Source organism: Neofelis nebulosa, chromosome 3 (genome assembly GCF_028018385.1).
Source record: "Neofelis nebulosa isolate mNeoNeb1 chromosome 3, mNeoNeb1.pri, whole genome shotgun sequence".
NCBI lineage: Eukaryota > Metazoa > Chordata > Mammalia > Carnivora > Felidae > Neofelis > Neofelis nebulosa.
This window is the reverse complement of record NC_080784.1, coordinates 135,302,014-135,324,572: the sequence shown is the minus strand read 5'-3', so window position 1 is coordinate 135,324,572 and position 22,559 is coordinate 135,302,014. Positions and strand designations below refer to the sequence as shown.

General features: G+C 40.1%; 1 protein-coding gene and 1 long non-coding RNA gene across 7 annotated transcripts in view; both read left to right on the top strand.

Annotated features, from left to right (window-relative positions):
* Positions 1–22,559, top strand: part of AFF1 (ALF transcription elongation factor 1) — a 255,761-nt gene that overhangs the window by 110,461 nt on the left and 122,741 nt on the right. The window contains exon 1 of one of the 6 annotated variants that reach the window (XM_058721980.1): positions 7,743–8,282. The exons of the other annotated variants lie outside the window; for them this stretch is intronic. Coding sequence (XP_058577963.1) covers positions 8,266–8,282 — 17 coding nt within the window. The 5' untranslated portion in view covers positions 7,743–8,265. Of the gene's footprint in view, positions 1–7,742; positions 8,283–22,559 lie in introns of those variants that run through there. 6 annotated transcript variants of the gene reach the window in all.
* On the top strand, positions 8,370–17,130 carry LOC131507360 (uncharacterized). Its single transcript, XR_009259464.1, has 2 exons — positions 8,370–15,472; positions 15,715–17,130. It is a non-coding gene; the product is annotated as an uncharacterized LOC131507360 (long non-coding RNA).

The window sequence follows — 22,559 nt, the reverse complement described above, 5'->3', positions numbered from 1 at the left end:
TATAGCTAACCCCATGGAGTAGTGGGGTACTCTTGGCTCTTAAGTAGCAGTTTTGCCATTCCAGTCACATAGAATCAAAGTGACAGTTGCGTTACACAATTCTCAGGAAGTCCACCCCATTGCCTGGGATGATCCCTAAATACCATTTAACTTTTTAATACCTGGGGGGGGGGGGGGTGCTCTTTACTCCTTTGGACTTGCTCAGCAGTTAGCTACCCAGTTCCACCATGTGCTGCATTTCCCATACCTGGGGTGGTGTCTATCTGTTCTTTTACTAAAGCAAACACATGTGATGAGCTGCAGGTCCCCATCAGGGGAGCAAGGTATACCCAAAGATATTCAGCTTCCTCTGGTATTTCCTCAAGGAGGTACTGTGTGACCTGGGTGAATAATTTGAGAGGGAGTCCAGTGGGCAACTTCAGACTTCATGTGGACTGAGAAGGGAGCGGTAAGAACTCCTAACAAGCAAGTGTCTTCCATTGTCTAGCTGTTTACTCATATGCCCGTGGGTCCTCTTGTCATCCCCACAGAGTAACAGGCATGAAGACTGTCTATACATGCCTCATTGTGGCAATTTCTCTGTTTACCTCAAGTTGTGTAGGTTAGGTGCACAACAAACATTGAAAGACAAAACTAGAATCTAACATCCACAAAAGTGTTTATCGAAACATAATTTTTCTCTCTAAAATCATCCTCATTTCCAGCAAAGAGAGCCAAATCAAGACATTTGTAAAACGAGTCCAATCTTAACAAACTTGGCCTAATTATTTACATAAGCACAGCTGGAATACTGATTGACCATATAAATTCTTTAAAATCTACTTTGCTGGAACTTTCTATAAGGAGGTTCAGATTGAACTTTTAACAGCCTGTCAAGGTGAGAAGTCAAGCCAAATACTTGCCGTCAGGTTGCCTGCAATGCTTATAGATTTGGGTGAATTCCTCTCTTCTTGGGGTCCCCCAAACATCCTCCCTAAGGTTCCTGTGTCTGCCAGGAAGTGACATTCTTTATTCACCTGGGAGTAAAGCTGCTGGGGACTCTGTAAGCAAGGTGTCAGGGAACATCTCCAAGGGGCTCTGTTGTCTCCATAAAGTCAATTTCAGTTCCTTAAAACTGTCTGGTCATATCTGAGTCTATGTATGTCTGTCTCAAATATGACATTCCAGTCAAAACCTTGGTAATATACCCAGTGTTTCCAATGGTGTCCTGTTACTAGGAGAACAGATTCTTACTGAACTTATATAAACAATTATAATTGTCATGAAAGAAAGAATACTCACTGAGAATTTCTGAATTCTAGAGGGTTCAGATAGGGAGAAAAGAAATGTTTTCACTTGTCACAAAGGAATATTTTACCATATTTCTGTAAGTCATACATACTTTAAGAGAAAAAGTTTCCCCTAAATCTAAAACAGCAAACATTAGAGAACCAGCAGTGTTTCAAACAAGAGTCAGAAAAACTATAATCATCTTCCTCAATTCATTCAGTTCCTAATTATTAAATCTGGTTCTGTTCGCAGCTTTTCCATTAGTTCTGGAGATTCTTACCCAGTTTAGTTTTGTGATCTCAAAGTATCAGAAAGATGTATTTGTGCAAAGTTTTTTTCATGAATTTCCTTGAAGATGAAACACATTTTGCAAGAGCATCAGAACAATAAGTGTAAATGACAAAAAGACTCGAAGATGGACATGGTTAAAGATCTGATGAGCATTTGTTATAATGCAATTGACAAGGAAATCCAGTTTTTTCTGTGACACACAACATAATAATTACAATGTCAAGTGATGACCTTATACCAGGACATACTTAAACCTTAGGAATTTCATATAATTTGTAGGACAGTTTTGCATTTGCCCATGAAGTGTAACCTAAGAAAGTTTATCATCATTTGTTTGACAGTGCTTCCCATGTAACTTAATATACCAAATTATCAAGCCTCATTAGTCAAAAAGACTTCATTTAGAATTTGAATTTGGGGGAAGTTTTGTTAAAGACCTCAGGTTTTAAAGCAAAATGCCTAGGTAGAATTACAGATCATTATAAGACTTAATATTTAATTATCTATTTAACCAAAGTGGCAATAGGAGATTCTACAGAAGGTTACATAGTTGTTAGCAAAACTTAGCTCCTTTAATACTGAGAAGTTTTAACTTTCTTAAATAATCAAAGACCTGATAAAGACGAAACAGAAACTTTGGTTGTCTGGGCAGATAAAGAAAAAAAACCTTTGTTTATAATTTTTTTTTTATCAAGGGTAGACCAATAATCTAAGAAAACTGTCATTTTAATAGAAATGAAAAAACACCCCTCGAATTCCAATCTTATACCAGTATACTTTTAAAATTCATTTATTCCAACCTTACTCCTGACTGTGCATAAAATTGTTTTCCAAAGATTCCCCTTCACAAACCTTCTACAAAGTTTTTTTTTTTTTTGTATATATTCAGATTTTATCCTAAGTTTTCTCTCTCTAACCAGTCTCAGTTTATAACAAAATTATTTTTCTTTACATTCAGATTTTATCCTAAGTTTTCTCATTCAAAAAGACTCAGTGTAGGACAAAATTACTTTCTTTTCTGTCACCAAAAATGTATTACCATTTTCATACCTTTTTTTTCGAAAACATATCGTAACTTTTCCTACATACTGAGTTATCTTCCTTATTGTTTCTAGCAGTTTTAATTACTTTTATCAGAATTTCACTCTTAGAAACCTTAGTTTCCAGTGAAAACTAGGTAGTAACCAATTGTGAACTATTACACTAGAATGCTTTAGACTGGCAAATTTATGAATATATTTCATTTTTAGAAATATGTGTTTTTTCATAGTACATCTTTCGATAAAGCATAAAATGTTCATTAGCAGACCCAAGTATTGTTAGTTTCTCTGTAATAAGCCAAAAGCAGATAAACCTGTGTTTAGTAATTAATGTTTCAGTATTTATTATCTTATTTGGAAAAGACATAGATATCCAGTGAGTTCAAACCAATCTGTCATTTAACCTAGCAAAATTTAAGGGGCACCTGGGTGGCTCAGTCAGGGAAACGTCCGACTCCTGATTTCAGCTCAGGTCATGATCTCACGGTTCCTGAGTTTGAACCCCACATCGGGCTCCGAGATGACAGCGTGGAGTCTGCTTGGGATTCTCTCTCTCCCTCTCTCTCCCTCTCTCTCCCTCTCTCTCCCCCTCTCTCTCCCTCTCTCTCCCTCTCTCTCCCTCTCCCTCTCTCTCCCTCTCCCTCTCCCTCTCCCTCTCCCTCTCCCTCTCCCTCTCCCTCTCCCATTCTTTCCTTCTCTCAAGATAAGTAAACTTAAAAAAAAAAAAAACCCAAAAAACCTAGCAAAATTTAAAGTTTTAGGTTACCAAAGATTTTGAAAGCTATTTAAAAGTTTATCTATAGGGACACTTAGGTGGCTCAGTTGGTTAAGTGTCCAGCTCTTTATTTCAGCTTGGGTCATAATCTCATGGTTTGTGAATTCAAGTCCCATGTCAGGCTCTGCATTAATAGCACGGAGCCTCCTTTAGATTCTCTCTCCCTCTCTGTCTGCCCCTCTCTTTCTGTCTGCCCCTGCATTCTCTCCCTCTCTCAAAATAAATAAACTTTAAAAAAAAAAGTTCACCTGGGGAGCCTAGGTGGTTCAGTTGGTTAAGCACCTGACTGTTGATTTTGGCTCAAGTCATGATCTTGCAGGTTTGTGGGTTCGGGCCCCACATTGGGCTCTGTGCAGGAACTTTGGAGCCTGCTTGGGATTCTCTCTCTCGCTTCCCTACTCATGCTGTCTCTGTCTTTCTCAAAATAAATAAATACAACTTAAAAACAATTTTTTTAAAGTTTACCTATAAGCCTTTTTATTTTAATTTACTTGCTCTGAACAATTACCCATGAAAACTTCATGCCAGAGACTACGTTAACCATTATTTTAAGTCATCTTTTTTGCTGATAAACTGCAATAGAGATAACATGAGCTTATTTGACCTTCAGTAAACCTTGGTAGAATAAGTTTTATATTTAATGCTGATAACTCTAAAAGACATGTCTATTTTAATTAAACCAACAACCTCGAATTAGCTTTAATACTGGCTATGTTGCACCTGTGTCCACTAAAGTCTATCAGTTTGTTCCCTGCTGTCAGTTTTTCCTGTGGGGAAATCTGAAGTGGGTAGTTGGAGTCCTGGGAAGCCCCTGGACTCCTTTGTGCTGCTTTGGGAGGTGCTTCAGGTTGAACCTCATAAGGAGGTGACCCAACAGCTTGGGGTACTTTCTGCTCATTGATGGTGAAGGTGGGAACAGGAGCTGGGGCACCGAGGATAATATAGGAGCCAGTGGTGCGAGCCTGGCCAGTGGTGGTACAGGAACAGGAGGAGGGAGAGGTGCCTCCTCAGCAAGGCTGATGGTGGATTTAAAGTCTGGACTAACATTCCTTTATCTCCCTCTCCTGCCTCTTCCTCCTGCAAAACAGACTTTTTCTCTGGTTGCTTTTTAGCTCTCTGCATCACTTATTCAAAATATGTCTTAATGGACTTTCTTTGGGAGCAGAAGCATCCCCCATCTCCATAGGCAAAAGTTAAGAACACAGAAGATACAAAATTGTAACCAAATGAAGCTCAGAGTACCTGTGGTAGCATTCTTTCTTTCCCAAAAGTTGGAGCTTCACTGGCTGAACCAAATAGCTTCTATTTTTTTCCTTTTTATTTTATTTTATTTTATTTTATTTTATTTTATTTTATTTTATTTTAGTTTAGTTTAGAGAGCACACAGGAGCAGGGGAGAGGGACAGAGGGAGGGGGAGAGAGAGAGAGACGGAGAGTATCTTAAGCAGGTTCCATGCCAGCACAGAGCTGGATGCGGTGCTCAATGCCACGACCCTAGCATCATGACCTGAGCATAAATCAAGAGTTGGCCGCTCAACCTACTGAGCCACCCAGGTGCCCCTGAACCAAACAGCTTCTAGACAAGCTAAGAGAGCCAGATCAAAATCTCCTGTTTGGTAGCAACCAAATGGAGGAAGAAATCAAAGAGAGCCATTCAGAGCCGTCTTTTCTCTGAGCTTAACATATACACAGGCCAGGCAGCATTACAATAAAATACTTCTTTTTAGTCATAGGTTCATAGCTAAAAGTAGACGACTCAGCCAATATTCTCCTGAGGGGGCTGGGAGCGGGAATAGAAATAATACTTCCCATTCTCACACAAATTTCAAGAGATCTTCCAAACACATATCCTGGCTTCCCTACTTGCCCCACATCCCTTCTACTCTTCTAATGGTGTCTCTAATTAGAGATTTCTTGTTACAAGTCATATGAATGACCCACACAAACTCAGAATGGTTCCTAGGAGGTCCAACAACAGGGAAGTAGGGAAGGATAGGACCCGATGTGCACTGTCGAGGAACTTACCAGGAACCAAATCTTTCAGGATGCACTTCTCAGTTCATTTCTCTGCTTCAATAAATGTAGTTAAGGCAGTCAGTGCCTGTCTGGGGTGAGCAGAAAGGACTGTCCCCAAAACCAAACAGATTTTGGCAGCTGTAAGGGACTGTTCTCCTCACTCTCCCTGCCTGGCATCAGCTAGTCACAGTGGTTGGCTCTGACCTGTCATAGTCAATTATTAGGGGAAATGAATGTGTGAGCCCTGGGCGCTGCAGCCTGCAGCTCCATCCTGGAATCCCAAAAGGGTGGGACAGATTGGAAGCAGCTTCTGTCTGGCTCACCAGAAAATGTGTTACTGGAGCCCAAGGGTGCAAGAACACGTGGCCCAGGGGGCCCAAACAACACAGTTTCAGCTACTCACCGCCAACAAAATCTAAAGGCTGAGAGAAACATGGCATGAAGCAAGAAAGGAATTTATTCAGTGAGGTCAGCACCGGGAAGACAGGACTAACGTCCAAAGAATCGTCTCCAAGGTGCTGAGAATACTTCTAAGTTTATATAGGGAAAACGTGGAACAAAGATCTGTGGGTACGCAGCTGAGCAGCAAAAGGTCAGGTTGATTATTGTCTTGGGGTCAATCTCACAGGGTGTTGCTGGCGTCTGGGCTGTCCTTCTTGCTCGAGGGGGTAGTTTCTGTTCCCATCGTTGGATGTTTTGCCTGCTGGGTCCCTTGCCTGAGTTAACTGATAAAGCTGGAAGGGGAAAAACAAGTAAGAGGAACACATTGAAGGCAAAAATGGAGTCAGTCAGGGCTATGACTGGGTCCTCCTTCAATCTCATCAGAAAAGTCTTTTAATTGTGGAGAAGCTATCAAGCTCACAGTGGCAGATGTAAAGTTTTACAAAATGCTTGAAAGCTCAGATTTTACCATTGGCAGTAAATAGTGTCGGTTGTTTTCCTTGAGGAAACAGACTCACTTTGTTCATTTTTGAGAGAATGACTGCCAGAAACCCAAGTCAGACTAACCACAGTCCATCAATTGTTCTTTGACGTAGAAATGGTAGTCCAGGAACAAACAGCTGGGCTAGCTTGCAACTCAATTACACACAAGTGCTTTTCTACTAGGCCGTGATTGTACTTAACTTCTGCAGCAGCAGAGTGCTTCGGTGCACTTCCCATTCAGTCCCAAAGAACATCAAAAAGACCTACTCGGGTAGATTTAACAAAAGTAGTAATTCCTTCTGCTTGCTTCATTAAGGACATTCGTGAAGGACACTTGTTGTAACTGCTGATGTGTGGTGGTGAAGAATGCAGTGACTACTAGTTCCATTTGCTGCCACTGTGGCGATTAGGGCTCAGAGGCCTGCAGTTACCCCACAATTGCTTTTGCATCATTAGTGCAAATGGCAGCACAGTGAAAAAGACAAATAAGGGCTTTGTGTTACTCTAAAAATAGTTTTGACCTCTGCGAAGTTCTTGGGGACTCCCAGGAGTCCACTAATCACACTTTGAGAACCACACATAGAGATGCATTGGGCCTTCCTCCCAGCATTGTCATTTTCATACCAGAGATCAACATGTCACTATTCCATGGCTTCTTAGTAGCACAGTCTGGATTATCTCTGTGAGGTAGACAACCCTGTAATGATTCTAGGTAGAACTGAGGAGCCTACAGGGCAGACATTCGGTCAGCCTTCATTTCCAGCTCTTACAGTGTGCTGCAGGTCCCCAGGAGATATTGTAGCACACCGTCTCTCCATCTCTGCCCACCTAAGGGTTTTCCTGCTTACCTTTAGGCACTGTTGAAACACAAATGCCTTCCCTAGTCCTCTTAGTACGACCCGTTTTTGTTTGTACTAACTACATAGCGTTTACTATATTGGTAGTTTGCATCCTCAATTTTTTTTTTTAATGCCAATCCCTTAATTTACTAAAGGACCAAAATGAGTTACTGTTTACTTTGCAATCTGTATGTTGTCCAGAAAAGGCAAGGCATTTTGTAAATGTTTTCTCAGTGTAATGAAATCAAAACTGAAAGCGAACAAAGTAAAACAAGAGTGCGTTGGTTGCACATTTCCTGACTGCGAGCATTGGAATGATCAAAAGTAGCGAACGTGGTTTACTGCTGTGGTTTTTATTCCTTGCTCACTGCAGCCTCTAGGGGCCCAATATTCAACAAATATTCAAATTGGAGCCGGAGTTCTGAGCGGCCGGGTACTGTGTGTTCCGGCGGTGTGTTTGTACATTGTTAAAACCTGGCAAGAGAGCACCAGCCAAGAGCCGGCAGGCGGGGCTCGGCCACGAACGAGCGAGCGGGGCTGTGTCGGCGCTCGGGCTCGGTGCCCCCGCCCGGCGCAGCCTCCGGCTAGGGCCGGCGGAGCGCCGTGCCCATTTAAGGAGGCGGACCGTACCACGAGAACTTTCTTGACAGGGGTAGTCAGGCGAACTCGGACAACTTTCAGGGAGCCTAAAGAGGCTTTCGTTTCTCTTCTAACGCTGGCCCGGGTTCTAGTGGCGCTCAGGGGGAGCTGTGCGCTGGTGGGCTTTGGTCGTGGGGCTCCTCGGGTTTCCCTTCTCCGAAATCGCCCCGAGGGTCTTCACTTGCTCTCATTTCGGACGCAACATTCCCCGAGCTGGTCCAAAGTGTAGTTCGCCTGCAGAGGCCCCAGTGCCCGGATGTCCATCAGGATTAGTGCGAGCCAATACGCTCGGAGCCCGAGGCTGCGCTGAGGACGCCCGGGCTCGGGAGCAGGTAGTCCCGTAACACCGGGGAGTTGCGCTGGGGAGCTCGTCCCCGCCCGGCCCCGGCAAATGGTGAGCGCGGCGCTAGCAGAAGGGCCGCGGGTGGAAGGCTCCGATGGACAGAAGACCTTGAGCTCTGCAAAGTGAATTATGGCAGCCCAGTCAAGGTAAGCCAGGCTCCGAGAGAAACTTTTTAAATGTGTTAGTGGCTAGGGGAATTGAAGGTTGAGGGCGGGGGGTGGGGGAGGGACGGTTGGGGTGCTGCGAAGACGACCGGCAGGAAGCAGCTTTGTCATTGCTCTCTCATCATTCCCGATGCTGTGGTTCATTACTTAACGTCAGATTAAAAAAAAACAACAACAACAAAAACCGTTGGGAGAGCGTACTGGACAATTTCTGCAGAGCGGACGAGAGGGGTTGAGTTAAAGTTAAACGTTAAATTTCTTCCGTCTTCCAAAATAATTATTTTCGGAGAAAATAAGTTGTTTGAACTTGCTTACCTTTGCCCAAATTTTCGTTTAGTTTCTTTGTGCACCTCTCTTTGGTTCGCCTGATTTGGGGGGGGGGGGGAGGGGGAGCGCTAGTATTTTTGATCGGAATTTTAGAAGTCAGTAAATGTAAAAACAGTTCGCCTTAGAGAAGGTGGTTGAGAATTTGGCTGGTGAGTGATCGAAAATGTTGCTGCTAAAATGTAGGATTACTCATAAAACGCACGGCTTGCGAGAATCTGCTGAGTAGGCAAAGACCGGGAACGTACCGGGGTTGGCGAAGGGGAGAGGATAATGAACTGCAGTTGCTGTCAGAGGAGCGCTATTGTAAGGACCTCAAGCTCTGACTTTGCCTGGTTGGTTCCTTTTTTTTTTTTTTTTTTTTTTTGCAATGAGTGTTAAAGAGTGATAACAAGGCGTTAGTGGTTAGTATACGATTCAGACTGTTGTGTGTGAATTCATTTTAGATGTGACAGCAGTTGGTGCTAAGGGAAGCTTAAAGTTATATTTAAGTTCTTTTCAACTGTTTTACTAGAAAGCAGTTTGGTGTCACATATTTAAAATAATAATAGGGCCCTTCAAGTTGACATTTGTTGTAGTATAGTGATTTGGGGATGTCTTAGGCTAAATACGTTTCGGGTCCCAAAACCCTGGTGTACCACTAAAAAAAATAGATGCTCGAATGCTGACGATTGGGTGAGATGAAATTCAAAATTGTTTCCTAAGAGAACTTTCTAGGAAGAGAAACAACTTCTCTAATGTAGACCACCTCTTGTGTGATATCTGCTGTATATATTTTAACATCTCAACTCAGTGGTTTATTCCCTGCTCCATGTTATTGGTTGTTCTGAGAAAGGGGCTCTTGGATCCAAGTAGTAGGAAAACTTTGATTAGAAACAAAAGTTGCATCTTTGTGTGCTAACCTGTAATGAAAATTAACTGCCAAGGGGGCCCGTGGCATAAAACCTTTGATAAGATACCTTGATCAAAATAATTAAATACTATTCAACAAAACTCCTTCATATAGAGGTGCGATTTGAATCATTGCAAGTGATTTCAATGCCTCCACTCTTAAGCTAAGAATAAAATAAGATAGTAACTAACTGAACACTGCAGCGTGCCAGGCACAGCTGCTGTAATTGAATTATCTCTTTGATTCTTCTCAGTCACTTAAATAGGTAAGGAGTTTTATTTTTCACATTTGGAGTTAAAGAAACTGAGTCCCGGCCTGCCTGTTTCTTGCCCGAGATCACACAGGTGGAGCAGTGCCTGAGTCCTGAGCTGTGCTGCAGATTTGCTTACTTCCAGGATGCTTCTTTAATGGTGAGGTGTGAGGTGTGAAAAGGGATCTGCAAAGCCTTAATATAAGTATACAAAAAGCAATTTCTGCTCAAAGTGCTCTGCTACAAAATGGAAAAATCGGAATTATCGGTCTGGTAGTTCAACTTGTGGGTAATTGAAATAGGACTGCCTGTATTCTGCTCTTCTTCTCTTCCTGGCCTTCAGATGTGCCCTTGAACTAGGAACAAAGCCACAAGGCCATGATGTCTGTTGTTTTCTTAGCCTGCATGATGGGAGTAGATCTCTTAAGTTATAAATATTCATTTTCTTCAGTTACATTTGGAATGTGGTCTACGCTCATTTAGACGTTGTGTTTTGTGGGATAGTAGGTAATTTCTGAGATCCAAAGAGAAGATTGCAGATATTTTTGGATTTCAAGGAAACCTCAAGCTGGGCCACATTGTTCTGAGTAGTGCTAAGAGAAACAGAACCATCACCTCTGATTTATGATCTGGAGCAGTAAAATCTTGTCCATGTGCCACACACAGTATCTGTTTGCTCTTGAAACAATTAGTTTAGATTGTTGGACTCATTGGTCCTCAGGATTCATAGCTCAGTTTGTTCTAACCACAGTCATTTCATTGTGCACTATTTAAAGTAATTTGACTTTTTTTTTCTTCGAAGAGGTAGATGAGAGCATAGATCAAAATGAATTTTGTGGCACTGACAGGGACTACACGAGAGGACCATGTCACTTTCCTCTCGTTATTTGGCATTGCTTTCAGGTAATATTTTTCATTTGATACTTACGGTTGGTATATGACTAATTTTTTGTGTGACTGAATAGGCTAGGCAGTGTCTTCCTTTTCTATAGTCAGCTCCTTAAGGCAAGACATTGTCTCACATTTTTATTGTCTCCTGCATAAGCTAGAAGAATTTTGAATGAGGAAGAGACTACGTAATTATTTCTTAGCTTGTGAACCTTTATAAATTGAGTTTGTACAGTCCTCTCTCTCATTTTAAAACCTAAAAGGAGTGAAAAACAACAACAACCTAAAACTAGGAAATTGATTATTTTGTTTTGCTTTGTTGTTGATTTCTTCCCCCAGAAGTGGAAGACATCTGTTGAATGAAAGGTCAGTTGCCTAAACTTTAAAAATTAGATTTTGGGTCAGTATTTTGAAAACATGTAATATTTGATTTGAGTATTCAAGTTGTGGAGAAACGCAGTCATTTAGAAATGCAGTACCAGTTGGGGCACCTGGGTGGCTCAGTCGGTTAAGTGTCCGACTTCTGCTCAGGTCATGATCTCGCGGTCTGTGAGTTCGAGCCCCGCGTCGGGCTCTGTGCCGACAGCTCAGAGCCTGGAGCCTGCTTCGGATTCTGTGTCTCCCTCTCTCTCTGGCCCTCCCCCGTTCATGCTCTGTCTCTCTCTGTCTCAAAAATAAACATTAAAAAAAAATTTATAAAAAAATAAAAAGAAATGCAGTACCAGTTCAAGCAGGACATACTGTGCCTCTGCTCTCACTCTCAGATTCGTGTGTGCTTTCTTTGGAACCTTTAAGCACAACAGATACACTGGCTACTTTCTTATGGGAGTTGTAATAAACTTGCCTTCTTTAACTTGAAATAGTTACAGATCTGTGGCTTTAGTTTCCAAATTCTGATCTAAAGTACCGAATGCTTTATAGAAGTGTATATAACCTGGCGTGCCCTCTTTGGATAATAGCAAGCCTGTGATGGGGTAAAGGTGGGTATGGCATCTCAATAGTTTGTAGATCTATACTTTTCGGTGAGGATTAACTTACTTTATATTTAGAAGTGTGTTGATAGATAAAACAGGAGGGCTTTGTCTGGTTCCCCATCTCTGCTAACCCCCTCATTGAAGCAATCCTTGAATTCTAGAAAGGAATATATACGTACCTTCAACTACTGCCAGGGATTAACCAGTTTTAAAACGCACCTTGTGCTAAGGGAGAAGCCCTGGTCCACCCCCACCCTGGGAGGGAGGGGAGTGGGGGAGTTGAAATTCTGTAGAAGAACAGCGTCTGGTGGTTGAGCACATCTCAGAAGAAAGCACTTTCAGACAATTTGCAAAAGGAAATTAGGGTTAGTCAGTTCTCCCACGGTGTTTTTGTTTTCAATTTGACTGAGGTTAATGTTAATGAAGTTTAAATAATAATAATAACAATAATAATAATAATAATAATAATAAAGCAAAGTCAGATTGTTCCCAAGATTATTATGAAGCCGGTTTTTGGTGGATCTCTTTGGTGAGGGAAATTTTGCATTGCAAAAAGCATTGCTCTTAAACTGGTACAGAACCAGTTTTGTTCTGTCTTCTGCCCTCCTCATTTGTGAGCTACCAATTACCTTGGAAGAAAATTCACGAAAGCAAAGAAGCTCTGATTATTAAATATGAGCAGATATCAAAGAAAAATGCTGTGGTATTTTGGGAAGTGCGGTTCAAGGACGTGATTTCAAGAAGGAAATATTTATGCAGTATTTTGACCCAGCGAATGTCTTCATTTTTTCCTTTGTGACGCCATGGTAAACAGTGTCCTTGACAGGAGAGAAACACAGACAGGTCTCTTAAGTGATTTCCTACTAGTTCATCCTGAGAGCCAGCCGAGCTTCCTGACTCACCAGACTACAGTTTCTTCCAACATAAAGAAGAATTGAGTCATTTTTTTTTTCCAGTCAGCTGGTTTATGGAGATGTTCTTTGGCGATATTAACGCACGTGATCTCTCAAGAGATTTAGGGGATTCTTATGGGATAGCATGAAAAGGTGTTTGATAGTTTCTATACTCTTTTGAAAATGGAATTTAGTGAATGCTGCATTGAAGCAATTTAAATGTCACATATTCTCAGGCATGAGAAATGTTCTCTTAGTCACGGATAAGAGGGAAATCTCATTTTGGTGCTGTCGTTCGTTTTGAGCCTCCAAATCTATATATTACCCAGTAGCTGTAAAATGCAGGAAATAAAGCTGAGTATCTTCGTTACTGCTTTGAGGTACAGCATACAACTTGATTGCTTCCAAATACATAAACTTAGTTTTCTATTAGGGAATTTCTCTATTTCATTTGTTTTCCAAGATTGGCATATAAACTCAATTCCAAAAGCTCCTGTCTTTTAAAAGGGAAAGTTCTGTATGTGAGTTGTGGTGGGAACTACAAGCAGTAGCATTTCTGATGATCCCTCCGAACTAGTTGGAAATACAGTCTACATCTTTAGGACAAAGTTTCTTGACTCAGAAGTAAAAATGTAACAAACTTGGATATCATAGTCTCTGTTGCAGTTCAGTTACGTTTTATTGGTATAGGGTGTGTGCATAACTTTTACAGCTTAAATGATTACCTTTTTTACATAAGTGAAAAAAAATGGGGAGAGAACTAAGGCTGTATTTTTGTTCATTCCTTTTATTATGAGTATACATGTATTCATTTGCTCAAAATAATGCAGTAAGTAGAAGGCACAATAATGTTTTGCTGAAATATAGATGTATCAGGTGGAGTTTAGTATTAGGCCTTAAAGGGAAAAATAAGATTTATAACTTGCCGTGTTAATGCTCTAGAGACCCTAAAGTAAAAATTAACTTCAAAACCATCCCAGTGCTGACTTTCTGTGACTTGGCAGTGATCGGTGTTGAGAATCTTTCCCCTGTGCAAACTTTTCCCTTTTTCTAGCTATGCCTAGTGAGTTAAAGCTTAACCCAATGGCCACAAAGCCAGCAGACTTAATATCCTGGAAGTCTTGTTCTCTGATGAATGTCTGTTTTCTTGTTATGGTTTATTGGCTTTGTTTTTAATTTAACCAGATTGAACTATCCGATTCAAAAGGCTGTTACTCAAGCAGTAATTTTATGTCAGATTTAGTATGGTAAGAGGAATCCCAGTAGCGACATCTTGTCAAAAAGAACGAAAACTAACTGAAGGGGGGAAATCTATAGTGTATTTCGACTGATGCCTAAATTGCCTTTGCTTTGGTGTTAGGTGTTATATTTCCAAAGGACACCCACAGTTTGACCACATTGTTAAAAAACTTTTTTTTAATGTTTATTTTTGAGAGAGAGAGAAAGACAGAGTGTGAGTGGGGAGGGGCAGAGAGAGATGGAGTCACAGAATCTGAGCTGTCAGCACAGAGCCTGACATGGGGCTTGAACTCACTAGCCATGAGATCATGACCTGAGCCGAAGTTGGACGCATAACTGACTGAGCCACCCAGGTGCCCGACCACGTTCTAAAGGTACCAAGAATTGTTGTTTCTCTCTATTGGCTCATATGATGATGAATACTTGGAGACCTGCAGGCCACATGGTCCTTTGGGTGGGCTGTAGAGAGTTAAGGATGCAACTCTTGAGTCACTGGCTTGCCTTTATTTTACCCTACAAGATCTTGCTTTCTTTTTCATATTGCTTACTGCTGGGTTGGCAATTAAATAAAAGTAAAAGAATATTTTAGGTGCAACGTGGTCATATTAAGTTCAAGGTTCTCTTTCAAACTTGACACTAGAATCACCGGGTTTGGGGGGGGGGGGGTGGTTGCTAACATGCCGATTCTACTCCTTTTTTCCCCACCCTCAGAGTCTCATTAGACAGGTGTAGGGTGGAGCTTGGGTGGGGAGCCCTGCCGGCTCTGAGGCCAGAGGCCCACCCTACTACCCTTTGTGAAATGGAGTCTGTGTGAGAGAGATATATAAAGTATATCATGTAAAAAAAATAAATAAATTAAAAAAAAATATATATATATATATATATTATACAATGCAATTACATTTTGACTTAATATATACTCACATATCCTCCTCCCCCCCCCCTTGAAATAGACAAGAGATTGGTAGAAAAAGTAGATCTCCATCTCTATTTATATATATATTACAAACTGTATTTGCTAAAGTATCCAGATGCACCTAAATTTAAAAAATAAAAGGAAAAGGAAGGCATCAAGAAGTAATGCCCAATTTGATCATGCAGCACTTTCCCAAGAATTGTTTCTTTTCAAGGACCTAAATATTTAATTTACCCTTTCCTATCCATTCTGGGCTCCTTCCCAAAACTGCTAACTCGCATTCTGCCACACACACCCCAGTTTATCAGGTGGCAGTTGTTTTTGTTCCCAGAGAAAAGTTACAACTGTGAATTGGTCAATTATATCCAAACTCCATGAAACTAAAAGGTGGTGGTGTTTTGTTTTTTAAACAATATACTGTGTCCACTGTTGTTGAACAAATAATGTTCAGTAAAAATTTTAAGTGAGACTCCTACTGGGAAGTAAATGTTCAAATTATAGCAGATGTCAGTTCCTGTAACAAAATTCAGGAAACACTTTCTGGTATGTGGGTGTTGTAACTCTTCAGTTCTTGGAACTTTCCTTCAGGAAACTGTCCTGTCAAAAGCAGAGCAGTTGATAAAATATGTAGCACAATTCACAAACGGTGTCGTGCAGTGTGATTAAATTTTGATTTGGTGCATATGTTTTTGTGGTCATGATAGAGCCGAGACTCACGTGACATTCATCCCGGACAATGTGCATCTGGATAACTTGTTAAATCGATCCCCTCATTCTCATTGCCTTAAAAATGCAGGTGTAGGGGCGCCTGGGTGGCGCAGTCGGTTAAGCGTCCGACTTCAGCCAGGTCACGATCTCGCGGTCCGTGAGTTCGAGCCCCGCGTCAGGCTCTGGGCTGATGGCTCGGAGCCTGGAGCCTGTTTCCGATTCTGTGTCTCCCTCTCTCTCTGCCCCTCCCCCGTTCATGCTCTGTCTCTCTCTGTCCCAAAAATAAATAAAAACGTGGGAAAAAAAAAATTAAAAAAAAAAAAAATGCAGGTGTATCTGATTTACTCTGGATGTGAATTTTTGGTAAGTGGTAAAATTAACCAGGCCCCATTGCTTCATATAAAAGAATGAAACATGTTTCCTACTTAGTTTTGTGTAGAAATTACATATTTTTGTCTCCTGGTCGATAAACTGATATTTTACTGTAGACATTTTTAAGTAAGATGGCCTACCTAGTCAGTTGGTAGCTTTAGCTGTCATGAGTTCATGAAATTATGCTGTGTGTGTGTGTTTAAAGGCAAACAGAACCTCTTGAATTAATATGCTGAATATTAAATATTTCTAAAAGTTTGTTAAAAGGGGATATTTAGTGGTACAAAATTCTGGACGGTAACACGTAGCTAACACTCTCTCTCTCTTTCTCTTTAAGTAATGTTGACCTGCAATTGCACTTCTAGAAATTATGTTTTTCTGTTATTTTATGGTCTGTGTATCTCTCTTTCCCCCCCTCACTTCCCTTTTAGAGTTAAACCATACTTGTGCTAACTCTCCATTTTAAAAAGCTGTGTAAATATAAACTTTGTACCACATGGAAGAAATTAGGCAGCTACATTTACTGACATTAGCATAGTAAAAATATAGAATGGAACCCAGTGTGTTACATTTGTTTCCAAAACCAAGTTCTAGCTGAAAGTGTTGTAAAGCATACAGAGATGAGTATTGTCTGCTTGTCACTTGATTTTAGTAAAATCGAGAGTAAACCAATTAAACACAGTTTTTTAAAGTGGGAACTGTGCCCAGAAGACAAAAAGCCCTAGATTGGAAGTTATAAAAGATTGAATTTGGTAGTTTCTATCTTTTTGTTGATAGTGTGGGGTTTTTATATTAAAACTCATGATAGGTGCCTTATTTTATTATTTTTTTAATGTTTATTTATATTTGAGAGAGAGAGTGCGTGAGAGACAAGGTGCGAGCAGGGGAGGGGCAGAGAGAGAGGGAGACACAGAATCCAAAGCAGGTTCTAGGCTCTGAGCTGTCAGCACAGAGCCCCAAGCAGGGCTCGAACTCACAAGCCATGAGATCATGACCTGAGCTGAAGTCCAACTGATGGAGCCACACAGACACCCCAACAGGTGCCTTATTCTTACAAATGGCATCATATTTTTCTTATTTTAACAGTCATGTTTTTCTAAGGATAAAGTGAAAATCATTAGATTTACTCACTGTGGACTTTAGTATGTAGGCTTTGAAAAAAATCATGACAATTCTCATAAGCCTAGAATAAAACTTGGTTTCTTCCTGAGGTCACCCATATTCTGTGGTGATATCCCTCTAAGGTGTTGGTATTATCCATTATATTAAAGAGTGAAGTGGAAACTTTACTCCTACTTCGTTTTTTGATATCTTGGCAAATGACTTTTTTTTTTTTTTTTTTTGGCAGGGTGGGAGGGGAGCAGATTGCTTTAATCAAGATACAGTCACTATCACCCAGATCTTTCATATCTCTTTTGTGACTTCTCATTTTATCATTTTTTCCTCAACCCAAGTTTTTTTTTTCTTTACAACTTTGTAGTATATTTTACATATCCTAAGAGTTGTCCATTTCAAGTGTGCAACTCAATGATTTCACTTTATTATGTTTACCTTCTTAAGTGGTACAGCCATCACCATAAATCTTTTTTAGGACATTTTATCTCCCCAGTAAGATCCCTCATGTCCATTTACAGGTAATCCATGTTCCTAGCTCCTTGCTAAATCTTTCTGTGTGTAAATTTGCCTTTTTGTCGTTACTTCACCTACATGGAACTTTGAGGTTTTTTACATCTGGCTCTTTGCACTCGTGTAATTTTTTTGAGATTCATCTGTGGCATAGCATATGTCAGCTTTGTCCTTGTAATTACCAAATAGTATTCTGCTGTCTGAGTATGATAGACTGGTTGTTTCATGTGTGTTCACAGGGGAGTGGCTATTACAAATAATGCTCCTGTGAACATTTGCGTGCAAGTCTTTGTGTAGACATACATTTTCCTTTTGCTTGGTTAGATACCAAAGAGTAGATTTGCTGGGTCCTTAGGATAGTTTTATGCCTTACTTCCTTTTTTTTTTTTTTTTTTTTTTTTTTTTTAATGTTTGTTTATTTTTGAGAGAGAGAGAGAAAGAGAGTGCGAGCCGGGGAGGGGCAGAGAGAGAGGGAGACACAGAATCTGAAGCAGGCTTCAGGCTCTGAGTTGTCAGCACAGAGCCTGATGTGGGGCTCGAACCCATGAACTGTGAGATCATGACCTGAGCCAAAGTTGAATGCTTGACTGACTGAGCCACCCAGGCACCCCTATACCTTACTTTTTTGAGAAACCACTGAACTGTTTTCCAAACTGTATGTCCATCCTAACCCATGTTTAAACTGATCTAGTTCAGTTTCTTGCAAGTTATTTTACTGTCTTTGTAGTCAACTGGGCTGTGGAACTGGTGGTTCTGAGATCTGATCAATTTTGCATTTGAATGTTAAAAAATAATGTGTTTTAAATACATATGGCTAAAACACAACTTTTTTTCATAGAAGATACTATGAAGATTTCTAAAATTGGTCAGACTTTGTGATGAAGAAGCTTACATCAAGAAGTATTTAAAGAAAGTCAAATTGACATTTAAAATATCAATGCATGCTTTTGTCAAAATTGCAAGTGAAACTTCCAACACACAACTTATGAACCCATCAAATCGATATATATGTATACATATATATATGTGTATATATATTCTATTTTTCAGAACTGCTAAACAGCCCTAGAAATTGTCATTTAGATGTGTTTTTAGTAAAAAAACTTTCAGGCAAATTTTAGCTGTTCTCATTAGCTACAGTCTTGAATTTGTGCAAAGATATGTTATCTGAGTGGAGCTTCTGGAAATTATCTTTAAAACTGGGGTTTTGCTAGAGGAAGGTGGTGACCATATTCCCCCAATTGGTAGTGTGTTCCAAACTTCAGGAAAAGGTGGATCTGCTTTATGAACAAGAATACTTCGTGAAGTGCTCTGAAATTATCTGTGGGTGTATGTGTGATGGTAGTGAGAGTGAATCCCCTTTTCAGCACTCCCGTTGCTATTCTGTAAAGGAGCTGTGAGGCCACACTTAGTTGTCTCCTACATGGCTGCCTTTAACAAGTCTGCCCATGCGCTTTCAGCTTTGGGGCCTCAGAACATTGTGGCATGTGACTGGAATTCACTGTTTCTGGGTATTAATTTATCTACTTAAAGATTATATCAGCATTAATAGCTTTATGACTGTGGCCAATTCACATACATGAACAGTGCTTTTAATATTATCCATATCATGTATTGACGAATGGCTTGTTGCTCACTGAGAGCCAGCCACTGTGTGTGCAGGTCTCTAAGCTGGTTCATGTGGGGAGCTGTTGTGGGGGTGGGGGACAGAAAATCAGCAAACAAAACTGGCCAATGAAACAGTCGCAAACTGTTACAGCACCATGACAAAAAACAAATGGGGGTGTCGTGACAGAGAATAATGGAATGTGGGGGACTTTGTCAGCCACAAGGACCTCTGGTAGAGTTGACTGAAGCAGAGAAAAATCAAGTCATGATATATGTTAGAACTGCGATTTCAGAATGTACATGGAAATAAGTGATAGTGGAAAGAATGGCATTTTTTAAACAGGGCAGATAGGATTTTAGGAAACACTGTCATGTGGCAGTTTCTTAAAATAAAAATTGTTTTTGTGGATTAATTCGACCAAAACTCAGTCCTGTGTTTTTTGTTTTTGTTTTTTAATACAGATAAAATGAGCTTCATAACATAACATGAGCTTTTAAAATAGAGACTGTTTTCTAAGAGTTTGCCTTAATTGGTGCATAAATATAAACAAGTTAAACATGCAGAAAATAAATTTGAGAGGACATCTTTCTTAGTTTGGAAAGCCATCAAATAAGAGATGTGATAGAATTAGAGAAGTCCCAGCTCAGGGAGTACAGTCATAAGGAGGTGAAGATTTAGACAGTAAAGAGGATGTTTAGCCTGGCTATTAAATACAAAGGTTAATTTACAAAGCAACCTTTTATGCTTGTGAAAGACTGCCATAGGAAGTGTGGTGAAAGATGGCTTGCACTTCTGCCAAAAACAGACCTTGAATTAATAAATTATATATGTTAAGGGGTTTAAGGAAAGCCCAGCAACGAACTTCTCATTGAAGATAATTAAACATGAAAATATAGTGGAAGGTGGAGTTCTTTTAGTCTATTGAGAAATAGGAAATAGATAATCTCTACCTTGGATATTTTAGGAAGTAGCAGATGGTTTGAGTACCTTTTTCTCAAGGGATTTTGTGGCTTCTTGAAAAAATGTTATCACAACAAACTGCTAGAGGAACTGAAAGTTCTTATGCTCTGCATGCATCACAGCTATGTTTAATTATATAAAGTTACTATAAGGGTCCTGCATTCAGTGTCACCTCATCTCTTTTGTACCTCTATTTACAGTTATTTTCAAATAAATATAGTTAGTCATGGACCTTTTGTGGCCTAATAGATGATAAGTCCATGAATGTGAACATAGAATGTATATTCTCTATTTTCAGGGTCCAGAGTCAAATGTGGGTTTGTACATTAGACCTGTCTTGCCTTATTTCTATATTCATTTTTTTAAAGTTTATTTTTTGGGAGAGACAGAACATGAGCAGGGGAGCAGCAGAGAGAGAGAGAGAGAGAGAGAGAGAGAATCCCAGGCAGGCTCGGGGCTCAAACTCCTGAAACCGGGAGATCATGACCTGAGCCAAAATCAAGAGTCGGACGGACGCTTAACCGACTGAGCCACCCAGGCGCCCCTTATTTTTGTATTCTTATTTTATCCATTCTGTGGACTAAGAGATGAATAAGTCACATACAATTAATGAGCTTCTATTTCTCCTAATAATCTTCTGAAGTTTTTGCTTTGTGAATTTTTTTAAATTTTTAAAAAATTATTTATTTAACATTTATTTACTTTTGAGAGGCAGGGAGGGGCAGAGAGAAAGGGAGACCCAGACTCCTAAGCAGGCTTCAGGCTCCAAGCTGTCAGCACAGAGCCCGACACGGGGCTCGAGGGGCTTGAACTCACGAACTGTGGATCATGACCTGAGCTGAAGTCAGACGCTTAACTGACTGAGCATCAGGACCCCTGCTTTGTGAATGTTGATGCAATGTTTTTGATGCATAGACACTCATAATTGTTATGTCTTCATTTTAAGTTGTCCTCTTGAAGGTATTAAAGTATTCTTGTAGAAGGTTTCTTTGAGTGTTGGTGATAAATTTTTTAAAAAGCTGTGTCTTTACATCTTTTATCCATGTGGATTTTATTTTGGCTTAAGGAGTGTGGGTTCTGGATCCCCCTGTTCTCTCCCCTCAAAAGGAGCTATTCTATTCTCTCTATTCAAGAGCCATTGTCAGACTCCATCACTATACCTAACTTGTCCTGCTTTTGGTATTTTCACAGATATTTTTCAAGAGCAGCTTGAGTATTTTGTTTAAAAAAAAAAAAAAGTGTGTGGCCTTTTAATAGGATAATTTCCTATAAAAACCTCATCCTGTTTTTCAGAAGCATTAAAGTTTTAGACAGGATTACTGTCTAAATTTGCAGATTTTCATGGAATGGAAAAGAGTAGGTTTGAGTGCCAGGGACTCCTGAATCACTGGACAGACACCGCTTGTTTATCTTGGACACATTTGGGAAATCTTGTTTGCCTCAGTTTCTTCAGGAGGAAGTAAAAATGTACGTTTGCTCTTGTCCCGAATGAGCGTGTTGTTAATCTAACTCTCTAAGGGGAATCCTATTTCTGTGAGTGACTACATCGGACTTTAGGCAGGAGGAGGATTTTGTGGTCTCTGTATTGCTGTAGAGGGGATCTTACTTTTCTGTTTTGTTTTTAAACTTACTCTAATTTTTTTTTAATTTTTAAGATAATTTTATTATTATTGTTGTTATTTCTTTAGATAGAGTGTGTGCGAGTTGGGGGAGAGGAGCAGGAGGGAAAGAGAATCCCAGGCAAGCTCCACCATCAGGGTTCAGTCCCACAGCCCTGGGATCCTGACCTGAGCCTAAATTAAGAATCAGATGCTCAATTGACTGAGCTACCCAGGCAGCACCCCCCCCATCCCCACTTGTAAACGTTTTATTTTAAGTAATCTCTGCACCCAACGTGGGGTTTGAATTCACAAACACGAGATCAAGAGTTGCATGGCCTTCCAACTGAGCCCTCTACGTGCCCTGAGAAGTTTTCACTTTCTAGCAGACTTTTTTCATTCACGTTTCCTTGACTGTAATAGATATAATTTCTACCTTTTGAAATACTCTGTAGTTCAGTAAAACAAAAGAATATATTAAACTTAATTGTAATTAAAATGAAAGAGGAGCATTTTCGTAATTTTTAACAGCTTGACCAAACATTTTCTTCTGTTCCTTTTCTACTTTTTCTTTATATGTTAAATGTTACCGCACTTTGAATCATTCTTGGTATATATTTGGTAGGTGATGTGCTCAATGTATAGGGGGAAAGGTGAGGTGGGGGTTACTTGAGGCAGTTGTGGTTTTTTTTTTTTTAGATTTTCATTTTGTCTTAAATTTGAAGAGGAACATAAGACTTTGAGATCTTTTTTATGCCTGGAAATGCAATGCTAAGAATACATTTTTAAAAGTCAAAAAGTTAATATTGCCCAAAGCAAGGTGTTGTTTTTTTATACATTGCGCTAGAAACCAAGGTGGTAACAGATAATAACACACTTCCACAGATAGATGTTATGTGATTCATGATGCTGGGTATGGAAACTATACTGAGTACCATGTTTATGAACTTCACTCATTCTTATTTTATCTGTCTATATTTTAGCGCATGAGTGTGCAAGGGGAGGGGCGG